This window comes from Leopardus geoffroyi, chromosome A2 (assembly GCF_018350155.1).
Source record: "Leopardus geoffroyi isolate Oge1 chromosome A2, O.geoffroyi_Oge1_pat1.0, whole genome shotgun sequence".
Taxonomy (NCBI): domain Eukaryota; kingdom Metazoa; phylum Chordata; class Mammalia; order Carnivora; family Felidae; genus Leopardus; species Leopardus geoffroyi.
The window spans coordinates 12,856,346-12,867,070 of NC_059331.1; the positions used below are offsets into that span (position 1 = coordinate 12,856,346).

The 10,725-nt window shown below is 55.3% G+C and overlaps 1 protein-coding gene across 1 annotated transcript; it reads right to left on the minus strand.

The window, feature by feature from the left end:
- Positions 1-305: 305 nt before the first annotated feature.
- Positions 306-9,679, minus strand: USHBP1 (USH1 protein network component harmonin binding protein 1). Its single transcript, XM_045492477.1, has 12 exons — positions 9,127-9,679; positions 8,887-9,035; positions 8,233-8,671; positions 5,004-5,129; positions 4,696-4,832; positions 4,389-4,529; positions 3,961-4,134; positions 3,013-3,262; positions 2,245-2,466; positions 1,172-1,278; positions 849-971; positions 306-571 (listed from the first exon to the last, which is right to left on the minus strand). Exons 1-12 carry the CDS (start codon positions 9,178-9,180, stop codon positions 382-384), a joined length of 2,112 nt encoding a protein of 703 aa, XP_045348433.1. The 5' UTR covers positions 9,181-9,679; the 3' UTR covers positions 306-381.
- Between the last annotated feature and the right edge of the window lie 1,046 nt (positions 9,680-10,725).

Consider the following 10,725-nt stretch of genomic DNA (forward strand, 5'->3'; position numbering starts at 1 on the left):
AGCATCTGCCAGGCCAAACCCAGCATCTCCCCGTGAACCCCTCCCAGGGCTTCTGGAGGCAGCTGAGTGTTGGCATTTCAGTTCTGGCAATGTAGCCTCACTGACCCCTGAGTCCTTGAGCCAGCCCTAGGTCTGTCATGACCTCTGGCATGATCCCGCTGACATATCACATTCACATGCCACGTGGTGCCAGGCCAAAGACCTGGAGCCCTTCCCAAATGCCCAGCCACCCCTCCATCAGGTTCCAGACGCCCAAGTGTCCCATCCCACCCAACAGGTCCCGACATTCAAGGTCACACATGATATAGTATCACTCCAGGACAGTTTATGATGTGTCCTGCCCTAATTGTCTGGTACACCCAGACACAGCCAGAATGGGGCCTACAGAAAGGTCTCTCCCAGCCGGGGAGGTGGACAAGACGGTCTGGGCCTCCCCAGCGCCCTTACGGTGGCTTCTAGCACTTCCAATTCCTCTGCCTGTCGAACCTCCATCAGTGCCACCTGCTGTTCCAGCTTCCTCCGTTGCTCTTCCTGCTTCCGGTGGGCACCTCGGAAGGCCAGGACCAGGGCACTGGAGGGGATGAGTAGGCTGAGCCAGGAAACAGGGCCCCCTCCCACCAAATCAGGAGCTATGTGTTCCCAGCACCAGACAGGAGCTCTCTGAGCCTGAGTGTTCCTGGGGTCCCGTTCAGAAAGGGGCCGGCAAACACTGGGTATCGGGGGAGGCACGGGATGGATTGGACCTGCCACCTACCTTACCGGGGAAGGCTGCAGGCCAGAGAGAGCCAGGGACACTTCTGAGGTCACGGGGCGGGGAGTGGGGGGGAGTACAGGGAAGGGAGACCCACCTGTGAGCCTTGCATAAATCGTTGTTCAGCTCGGCACTCTGAGCACGTCTGGCTCGCCCCTTCTGAGCCACCTGTTCCAGTTCCTCCCGCAGAGTCTGCAGCTGCTCCCGCAGGCTCAGGGCCCTGGTGCAGGGGTGAGGACAGAGGAGCTCATGGCCAGAGCCAATCCAGTCTTCCTTCCCTCCACCTACCCACCTGTATTCCCAGGTGAACACACCTGTGTGCAGATGGATGCCCCGCCCTCTGCGGCACACAGTGCCCCCGGGGATTCTCACATAGACCCGCCCAACCCGTCCGTCCCAGCCCGGGACCGAGACACACACCGGTGAAGTGACGCTGCTAGTTCCTGGGCTAGAATCTCCGGGCCCTGCGCTTTATCCGCCTGGCCTCCATCAATGCCCCTGCTGCCACCAAGAACGGCTGGAGGGCCCTGTGGGAGGCAGAAGGGAGGAAAGTGACATTGGCCCAGGTGGAGCGTGTGTTCAGCCCAAGCCGGACGTTGAAGTCACCCAGGCTGTGGCAGCCACAGCCCCTGCCCTCACGAAGCCCCCAGTCTGATGAGAAACCCTAATTAGGACAAAATGACTCCCTAACGGGGAATCTCATCTGGAGGCAGGTGATATCTGAGCACAGACCTGCAAGAGATCATGGGCTTAATTAGACAAAGAGGGAGATGCCCAGTGTTCCTGGCGGGGGCACAGCACCTACAAAGGCTTGGAGGTAGCAGAGATGATCCAAAGGAGGGTTCTATAAGCTGCTGAAGGCTTTAAGCAGAGGACAGACCTGATTAGAAAGGAAGGGGCAAAAGGGAAGTCCTCAGGGTGGAAGCTAGAGCCAAAAATTTAAGAAGACACGAAGCGTGGGCTGGGGCTGTTGGAGTGGCGATGCCGCCAGAGTATGAACAACCCTGGGGGTGGGAAGCAGGAGGTACAGGTTTGAGTGGAAGACGCTAAACGCCTTGGGGCTTATTGGGCTCCAGACCTTCAGAGAAAACAAAACAAAACAAAAACCCAAAGTACAGGTATGAACTTGGACATGCATTTTTTTTTAACGTTTATTTGTTTTTAAGAGAGAGACGGAGCGTGAGCAGAGAGGGAAGCAGCAGAGACAGGGGGAGACACAGAATCGGAAGCAGGCTCCGGGTCCTGAGCTGTCAGCACAGAGCCCGATGTGGGGCTTGAACCCATGCACCGTGAGATCATGACCTGAGCTGAAGTTGGACGCTTAACCGACTGAGCCAGCCAGGCTCCCCTAAACTTTGACATGCGCTCTAACCGTTCAACACATTTCTTTGTGCAGAAATGCAAGCCGAGGCTCAGAGGAGTCTGGGATTGACCAGGGCCACATAGCCAGCAGTATATGGCTATCCCCACCAGGTCCAGGAAGGGCCACTCACCTGAGACGACTCCTCTTCGTCTCCACTGCTCCCGCCTCCACTGCTGTCCCCACCACTACTGTTGGCCCCACCGGTCCGGAGCTGTGCCTGTTCCCACCGCAGCTGCTCTAGCAGGAGCACATGGGCTGGGCCCTGGGCCCGGAGGGCAGCCTCCTTCAGCTCCAGACCCCGCTTCTCCCGCCTCATCAACTGTAGCCGCAGCATCAGTTCTGCCAGAGTCTCCTGAGAGAACAAGAGGTGGGCAGAGAATTTGGGCCTCTGGGATCTGGGGAAACTGAGGGCCCAGGAGGCACCCAGTGAGGACTGGTCAGGCAAGAACTCAAACCCTCACCATGATCTTGTATGGTGGGAACTATCATCTCCTAAAAACGACAGCTATAGAAATCGTCGTTCAGAGAGCACAAACATCTTAGACGAGGTCAAGTGGCATCTCAGGAAGGGTCTGGAGTTTCTCCAACTCTAGAACCTCAGATCTTTCATGCCAGGGTATAAACCTCAGACTATGTCCCCCTGCCACCATCTCCTTTCCATAGGAAGGAAATTTGGGAAAGCTACATTCAGAATCTTCTGAGACACTGAATTCCAGAAGACAAAGTCCTATTCATCCCTCAAAATCCCAGGCTCCAATTCCCTTCCCTCCAGGAAGTCTGCCCCCAGCCAGGTAGAGCTCTCCTTTGCTACTTGGTCCCCCAATCCTCCCTCTAAGCCTCAGCAAAGGGCTTTGTCCCACCAGAAAAGACCAACACGGTGCCCGCTGCCCATGTGTACCCGTGTGGCCGCCAGGTCCCGCTGGATCTGCATCTTCTCCAACCGGGGTAGGACTGGGCCAGGCTGGGTCCCCAGAATGACCTGCACCATGGCCTCCGCATGGGGCACAGTGGGCATGGGTGCCAAGGTTGGGCCGGGCTCTGGGGGAATCTTCACCAGAGCACGGCGCTCCTGGAGACGCTGGACATAGCCCCAGAGCTGGGTAGCCAGCTCCTGTGGTGTGGGCCGATCCACACTGCTGCCCTCGGGGCTACAGGAAACCGAAGAGGGGTCTAATGTCAACACTTGTGGCCATAGTTGTGCTAACTTCATGCCAACCCTGGTGGGCTTTGCCTTCTTCCATCTTACGGACCATGATGGATTCTATGCCGTCTGTGGTGAATGCTGTTATACCAACATGGCAGACACCATAATATACACCCCAATGGGCACCATTATTCATCAAGACAATGTAGTGAACACCATCGTGTCAATGATTACTGTTGCTCATGCCATCGTAGTGGAAGCCACCACACCAACTCAATAGGCCCTATCACTTATGCCAACATGATGGATGCCATCACGCCAACACAATGGGTACCATTGCTCAGCTGGCCGACTCTATTTGGCAACATCATGCTAACCCCCACGCGTACCAGCATCAAGCCAACCCCATTAAACACCATCATGCCAGTTCTAATCAGTAGGCACCGTCATCCATCAACAAGCCATCCTGGTGGGTCCTATACCAATCCCAGTGGCTGTCAACCACCCATGCCAACTTTCTTGAGTAGCAACCAGCCAGCTCTACTCGGGCCTCATGCCAACCAACCACAGAGAGCCCCTACACCAACTTTGCTGGGCACGGCCAGGCCAAACCGCAACACGAAGCCAGCTGTGGGAGGCCCATTCTCTAATTAAAGAATCCCACTCGCTGGCCCTCCCAGTTCTCAAGGTTCCCAGGGGTACCTTGGCTGTGGATTCCGTGGTGCCCCTCCATCCATGGCAGCCTCCTCGTGTGCCAGCAGCCTCTGAGCCTCCTTCTCAGCCACCTCCAGGTCCCTCACAGGGGCTTCCTCTCTTGCTCCCGGATCTGCCTCCCGGAGAGTGAGCAGGACTCCATACGCCTCCTCACAGTGTTCACTGTGAGACACTGATTCTGAGTGCTCTGGGACACCTGGCTCCATCTTGCGTGGGTGACGTCCCCACTTGCTCCTGGATCCTTCACTTCGTCCCCCAGCCCCCACCCCTGGGAGCACGTAAACTCCTTCAGCACCCTGGGACTAAGGGGGAAAGTGCTGTCCTGCGAGGGCCCTGACTCTCTCTGGGCTGGGGGTTCCTGCTGAGCGTGCCCATTCCCTTCCACACCAGTGATACCATGGGTGGGATGCACTGACCTGTACTGCAAGGCCAGACGCAGGGCTGTGGCTTCAGCCTCCCGCTGGCCCAGCTGCATGCTGAGGGCTTCACACCGGCCCTTGTACCCCTGCAGCACAGCTGACAGCAGATGGTTGAAACACTTGAGCTTCTCGATGCTCCTGCCTCCGAAGTTAGGGAAGGGAGGACGTGAGAGGCCCCGCAGGGCAGCCAGGACCCAACTGACTGCGATCCTCCTCCCCACTCCATTCCAGCTCCAGACTGGGGCTTATAGGCCAGCTGGGAAGGAAGCGGTGCCCTTACGAGCTCAGCACGGGTGGCCCTTACCCCTGGAGCTGTTCCGTCTGGCTTTCCATGACGCGCACCTCGGGGGCGAGGGGTTGAGTGCGGAGAGGCCCAAACGTCTGAGTGCTGGAATCACCCCGGAGGCGCCGGAGCAGGGGGTGAGCCAGGGAGAAGGGGTCCTGCCAGAAAGAGGTTACTTGATTCACCCGGATTGTCATTGAGAGCCCAGAATCACGGATTTAGGCCTTTTGCAAGCCCAGAAGCTACTGGATTGCATGACCAGGATTTCAGTCTCACTGCTCCAAATCCCACAGATCTCAAGATTGTGGTTTTGAGCTTCCCACACTCACCTGAGTCCCCCAGGGCTCTTCATCTACCCCAGAACTGCTGGAGCCACTGCCCGAGCCACCTGCTTGGCCACGGGAGGGAAGTGGAAAGGGCTCCAGCCTCATCAGGGAATCCTGGAGCTCCTGGACCTGGGGGTGGGTGGGAAAGGAGGATGGAGTAGGTTAGGCCTGGAGACTCCAACCACCCAGCAGCCCCCCCCCCTTTTTTTAAGTTTATTTATTTTGTGAGAGAGAGAGCGAGCACATTCGTGCATGGGAGAGTCAGAAAGAGAGGAAGAGGGACAGAGAATTCCAAGCAGGCACTGCACTGCCAACACAGAGCCCAACGTGGGGTTCAATCTCACCAACCACGAGGTCATGACCTGAGCCAAAGTCAAGAGTTGGGCGCTTAACGGACTGGTCCCCTGTGGCCCAGTCCTCCTTAAGAAGTGTTCCTGGGAGAGGTGCCTGGGTGGCTCAGTCGGTTAACCATCCAACCTCAGCTCTCAGGTCACGATCTCACGGCTGGTGAGTTCAACCCCCATGTCGGGCTCTGAGCCATCAGCACAGAGCCTGGAGCCTGCTTCAGATTCTGTGTTTCCTCCTCTCTCTGCCCCTCCTCCGCTCACATGTCCCCGTGTGTGCGCTCTCTTTCAAAAGTAAATAAACATTAAAAAAAAAAAGAAAAGAAAAGAATTAAGGATAGAACTATCACACGATTAGCTATTCCACTTCTGGGTATTTGTGTGAAGGAGATGAAAAAAGTAACTGGAAAAGATATCTGTGCCCCTATGTTCACTGCAGCCCAGGCGATCATTAGCAGATGAATGGCTAAAGAGCTGGTGTATAAACAGTGGAATAGTATTTAGCCTTAAAAAAGAAGGAGGGGTGTCTGGCTGACTCAGTCAGTGGAGCCTGTGACTCTTGGTCTCAGGGTGGTGAGTTTGAGCTCCACGTTGGGTAAAGATATTATGTAAAAATAAAACCCTTTTTTTAAAAATATACATTTTTTAATGTTGATTTTTGAGAGAGAGAGAGACACACACACAGAATCCGAAGCAGGCTCCAGGCTCTGAGCTGTCAGCACAGAGCCGGATGCAGGGCTCGAACTCATGAACCGCGAGACCATGACCTGAGCCAAAGTCGCTTAACCGACTGAGCCACCCAGGCGCCCCCCCCCTTTTTGTAAGAGAGCAAACAAACAGGGAAGAGGGGCAGAGGGAGGGAGAGAGAAAGTCTTAAGCAGGCTCCATGCTGAGCATGATCCCAAGACCCCAGGATCATGACCTGAGCTGAAATCAAGAATGGGACGCTCAACTGACTGAGCCACCCAGGTGGCCCTAAAAATAAAATCTTAAAAAAAAAAAAAGAAAAAAAAAAAGAAGAAGAAGAAGAAGAAGAAGGAAATCTTGCTATTTGCAACAACATGGATGGACCTTGAGGGCATTATGCTAAGTGAAATAAGTCAGACAGAGAAAGGCAAATACTTTATGACCTCACTTCTATGTGAAATCGCAAACAAAAGAAGACGGAACATCAAACTCACTGATCCAGAGATCTGACGGGTGGCTGCCAGAGGTGGTGGGGGTGGGGAGAGGAATGTGGAGGGGGGATTTTCTTTCCCAGCCAGGAAGTGGGCCCCACCCCTCAGGCTGGGCTCTGGCAGTCCCACATCTTGCCACCGGGTCCTGCCCGAGTTGAGGACCTGTTTCCCACGATCTCTTTCAGCCACATGGCTTTAGATGGCATCCACATGCTAAAGAGGCCCAAATGTGTTTCTCCTACCCTGACATCTTCCCTGAGCTCCGGACTCAGACACAGAACTGTCTCTTTGATGGCCCCACATGGGTGGCTCATGGGTGCCTGGTGCTCGTTAGGACCCAAACAGCTTCTGGTCCCCCTCCCACCACACCTGCCCCTCCTGCAGCATCCCCATTTCTCGTCTCCAGCCCCGCGGGCTCCCAAACCAGGACTTGTCCTCAACCCTTCTCTAGCTTTCAGACCCAAACCTGCCAGCAACACCTTCCACACCACCCAGTATCTGCCCACTTCGGGCCGCCTCCACAATTTCCACCATCTGGTGTCTGGACCAGTGCCTCCTGGATCTCCGGGAGTCCGCCCTCGCCCCTCCCACAGGCTGTTCCCCCCGTGGCCGCCAGAGGGCGCCTGTGAACGCACCATCAGGTCCCGCCCCTTTTTGCTCAGAAAAATCCTCCAAGATCCCCGCGGGCTCAGAGAGCAAAAGCTCAACTCCCAGCATCCCCAAGACCCTGTAAATCTGCTCCCATCATCAGCCTGCCCTCCCCTTGGCCTCTTCACAGTTCCTTTTTTTTTTTTTTTTTTTAATTTTTTTAATGTTTTATTTATTTTTGAGACCGAGAGAGACAGAGCATGAGCGGGGGAGGGGCAGAGAGAGAGGGAGACCCAGAATCCCAAGCAGGCTCCAGGCTCTGAGCTGTCAGCACAAGGGCCCCACGCGGGGCTCAAACCCACCTATGGTGAGATCATGACCTGAGCTGAAGTCGGACGCCCAACCGACTGAGCCACCCAGGCGCCCCTCCTCACAGTTCCTTGAATCACACTCCTGCCCCAGGGAGGGGGTTCCTGCTCTGCCTGGCATGCTCTTTCCCCAGATCCTTGCATGGCTCCTCCCTTACCTCCTCATTCAAGTGTCACCTGCTCAGGGGGTATCTCTGAGCACCTGAACTAGAAAGGCAAGGGAGTTTTATTTACTCAGGGCCCAGCAGTCAATGCTCTACGAAAGTTTTTCTTTTTTTCTTTAAGTTTATTTCGTTTTATTTTTATTCTTGATTTTAAAAAAGCGGGGCTCGAACTCACCGGCACCCCTAAATGGGTATTTATTTTTGAGAGGGAGCGTGCGTGCGCACGAGCGGGGGAGGTGCAGAGAGAGGGAGAGAGAGAGACAGAGGATCCGAAGCAGGCTCTGTGCCGACAGCAGAGAACCCGGTGCCAGGCTCGAACTCATGAACCTGTGAGATCATGATCTGAGCTGAAGTTGGTCACTTAACCGACTGAACCACCCAGAAGCCCCTCCATAAAAGTTTTTCTTTTTGTTTTTTGTTTTTTGTTTTTTGTCCTTTGACTATTTTTTTTTTCAATATATGAAATTTATTGTCAAATTGGTTTCCACCATAAAAGTTTTTCTAAGGAGCTAATGATTGAACGTTGCCTATGCCAGGCGCACCCCCCACCCCCCTTAGAGAGCTCTGGGAGGCAGAGCTCCCCCACTCACCTCCCTCTGCAACGTCTCCTTTTCAGCCTGGATGGCCTGCATGGAGGCCTGCACGCGAATCAGCTCCTCTTCTCGGCTGCCCAGGGCCAATCGCAGCCAGGCGTTCCTCTCTGCCAGGCGGGCTGCCTCCCTCTGGCAAGCCCCTGCCCTCTCCTCCTCCAAGCAGGGCTTTGGTCCTGCCTCACTTCTGTCCTCTGCCTCCACAGGCCCAGGACAGCTTGGGGGCCGGCGGTGCCAGGCCGCAGCAGCAGCCTCCAGCGAGCTCAGGGCATGCTGGAGAATCTGAAACACATCAGAGGCTCCAGGCCTGGGGGGGACCAGCTCCCCGGGCCGTGGGGCTACATCTGTGGCCTGGTGGCCTTCCTCTGCAGGCCCATGGGGTCCCTTGAGAGATGGGGCCGGTCCTCTGTTAGAGTTCTCTTCAGCCTCTTTGCTGGGCCTGTGGTCAGGTGAGACAAGGAAGATTCTGGAAATGGGGTCATCTGGGGTGGCTAACTCACGGGGGCTGTATTGTCCAGGGCCTCGAAAGTTGGGCTGACGAGGACAATGGGAAGCTATGGCATGTGTGTGAGCAAGGGAGGAACACAGGCAGACCTAGGGGTAGGGAAATTGTACCAGAGCTAGAGTGGGGAGCACAGACCAAGTGGGCCTTACCTGCCCCCCAAGCCCTGACCCCTGGCTTCTGCCTCTGGCCCCGGCAGCTTTGGTTTGCAGCTCTCCTGAGATGACACAGGGCCCGGCTCAGAACTCCCGCCGGCTGCCTCGGCCTCCTCTGAACTCTCTGCCACAGGATCCAGCTCCCCCTGAAAATGACCCACGGGACCAAGCTCTGAAGCCAGGCAGGGCTATGAGTGGCCCCAAAGAGCCGGGTGCGGCAGGGAGGGGAACACTTACAGGTGGAGCGTGCCTCCCTCGCCGGCTTCGGGGTCGTGTGGCCCGGGAACTCATTGCTGTCCAGAAGTCAGTCCTCTGGATCTAGCTTCTTCCTCTCCCCCTAAAACCACCGCCTGATCTCAGCTCTTGTCCTGGCTGTCCTGGGTAGCCTTAATTTCTTCTTCTGTGAAATGGGCATTGATTTCCTCCCTTCGGAAGGGATCTTAGGTTATCAATGTTGATTTGGTGCATTTGAATGCCTCCCTTGACAGGCAGCTCACTATCTCCAAAAATTGTTCTGACCTCCTCTTCTCCTCTGCCTCCTTTATCTTTCACTCCCTCTGTGCTCCCCAGTCTGGGCCTGGCTTAACAACTTCAAGAGTCACTTCTCCTCCCCAGGGCTCTTTTGAGCCAGAGGCCCCAATCCTGGGATTGGGTCCCCTCAGCCTGCTCAAATTCTAGTCCTCTGCGCCTCTGGGAGCACCTTGGTCAACAGGCCAAATCCCTGGACATTCTTGGGGTAGCTCTGACCACTGCCTGCTGAGACCTGGGCTGGCCAAGGCTGGCTCGGGAGGGGCCAGGAAACAGGAAGCCCCCTCCCCTGGTCATGTGACTTGTTATTGTGCTGTTTCCTCCTCAAGGGCACCAGCTTCCTCCAGTCCCATCAGCTGGGGACACGTGTCCGGCTCCTGAGGTGTCAGTTACTCCTCACCTCAGCCTCTGATCTCGAGTCTCCTCCACCTCTGAGCCTCAGTTTTCTTATCTGTAAAATGTGTGTGGGGAGGGGGGGCAGTAATTATAGCATTTTTCTACAATGCCGTGGAAATTTTAACAAGCAATTTGCACATGGCCAAGCATCATCCAGGAACTGAATTGTAATATTTCCACTTGTTCCCTACCTCCCTGGTCCTCCCATCTCTGCTTTCTCTGCCAGCTGCCGTTTCTGCTGTGTAAATGTTGGATTCCTCAGAGCCCATTTTCCCTGCATCTGTCTCTAAAGGCCCTCCTCATCTCCATCCATTATAAGAGCCCAAGCCTCTCCCCTCCCACCTGGATGCCAGCCCAGCTCCCTCCCTGGACTCTCCAGCCACCCCTCTACTCCCTTCCCTACCCAGGTCCCAGAGACAGTGACCTCCTTGTTCACCTCCTCTGCTCACACACCATCCATGACTCCCCATTGCCCTTGGGAAATATTTCAAGCTCTTCTACCTGGCTTTCGAGGCCCTTAACAATTATGCCTGCTGCCTGCTGCCTGCACCCTTGTATACTCCATGCTTTAGCCACGATGACCCCCCTCTCCTCTGTAAACAGTTGAAGGTTCACAATCCTTATACCCCAGGACCTTTGGTTATGCTGTAATCTCTGCCTGAAACACCCTTCCTTGGGGGCACCCAGGCACATTGAAATCTGTGCTCTTAGCCTCTGCTCCAGCCATATTAACCTGTTTAAAGGCTCTGCCACTCCAAAGTTCTTGCAAGCCTCCGGATCTTTGTGAAGGTGGCTCCTTCTTTCCGGAATGCCTTTCATTCTCTTGTTTTTCTGGCAAGTTCTCCATTCTTGAAGACTCAGCTTACATAGCTCCTCCTGGATGTCAATCACTGGAGCCTGGCTTATGAGGGC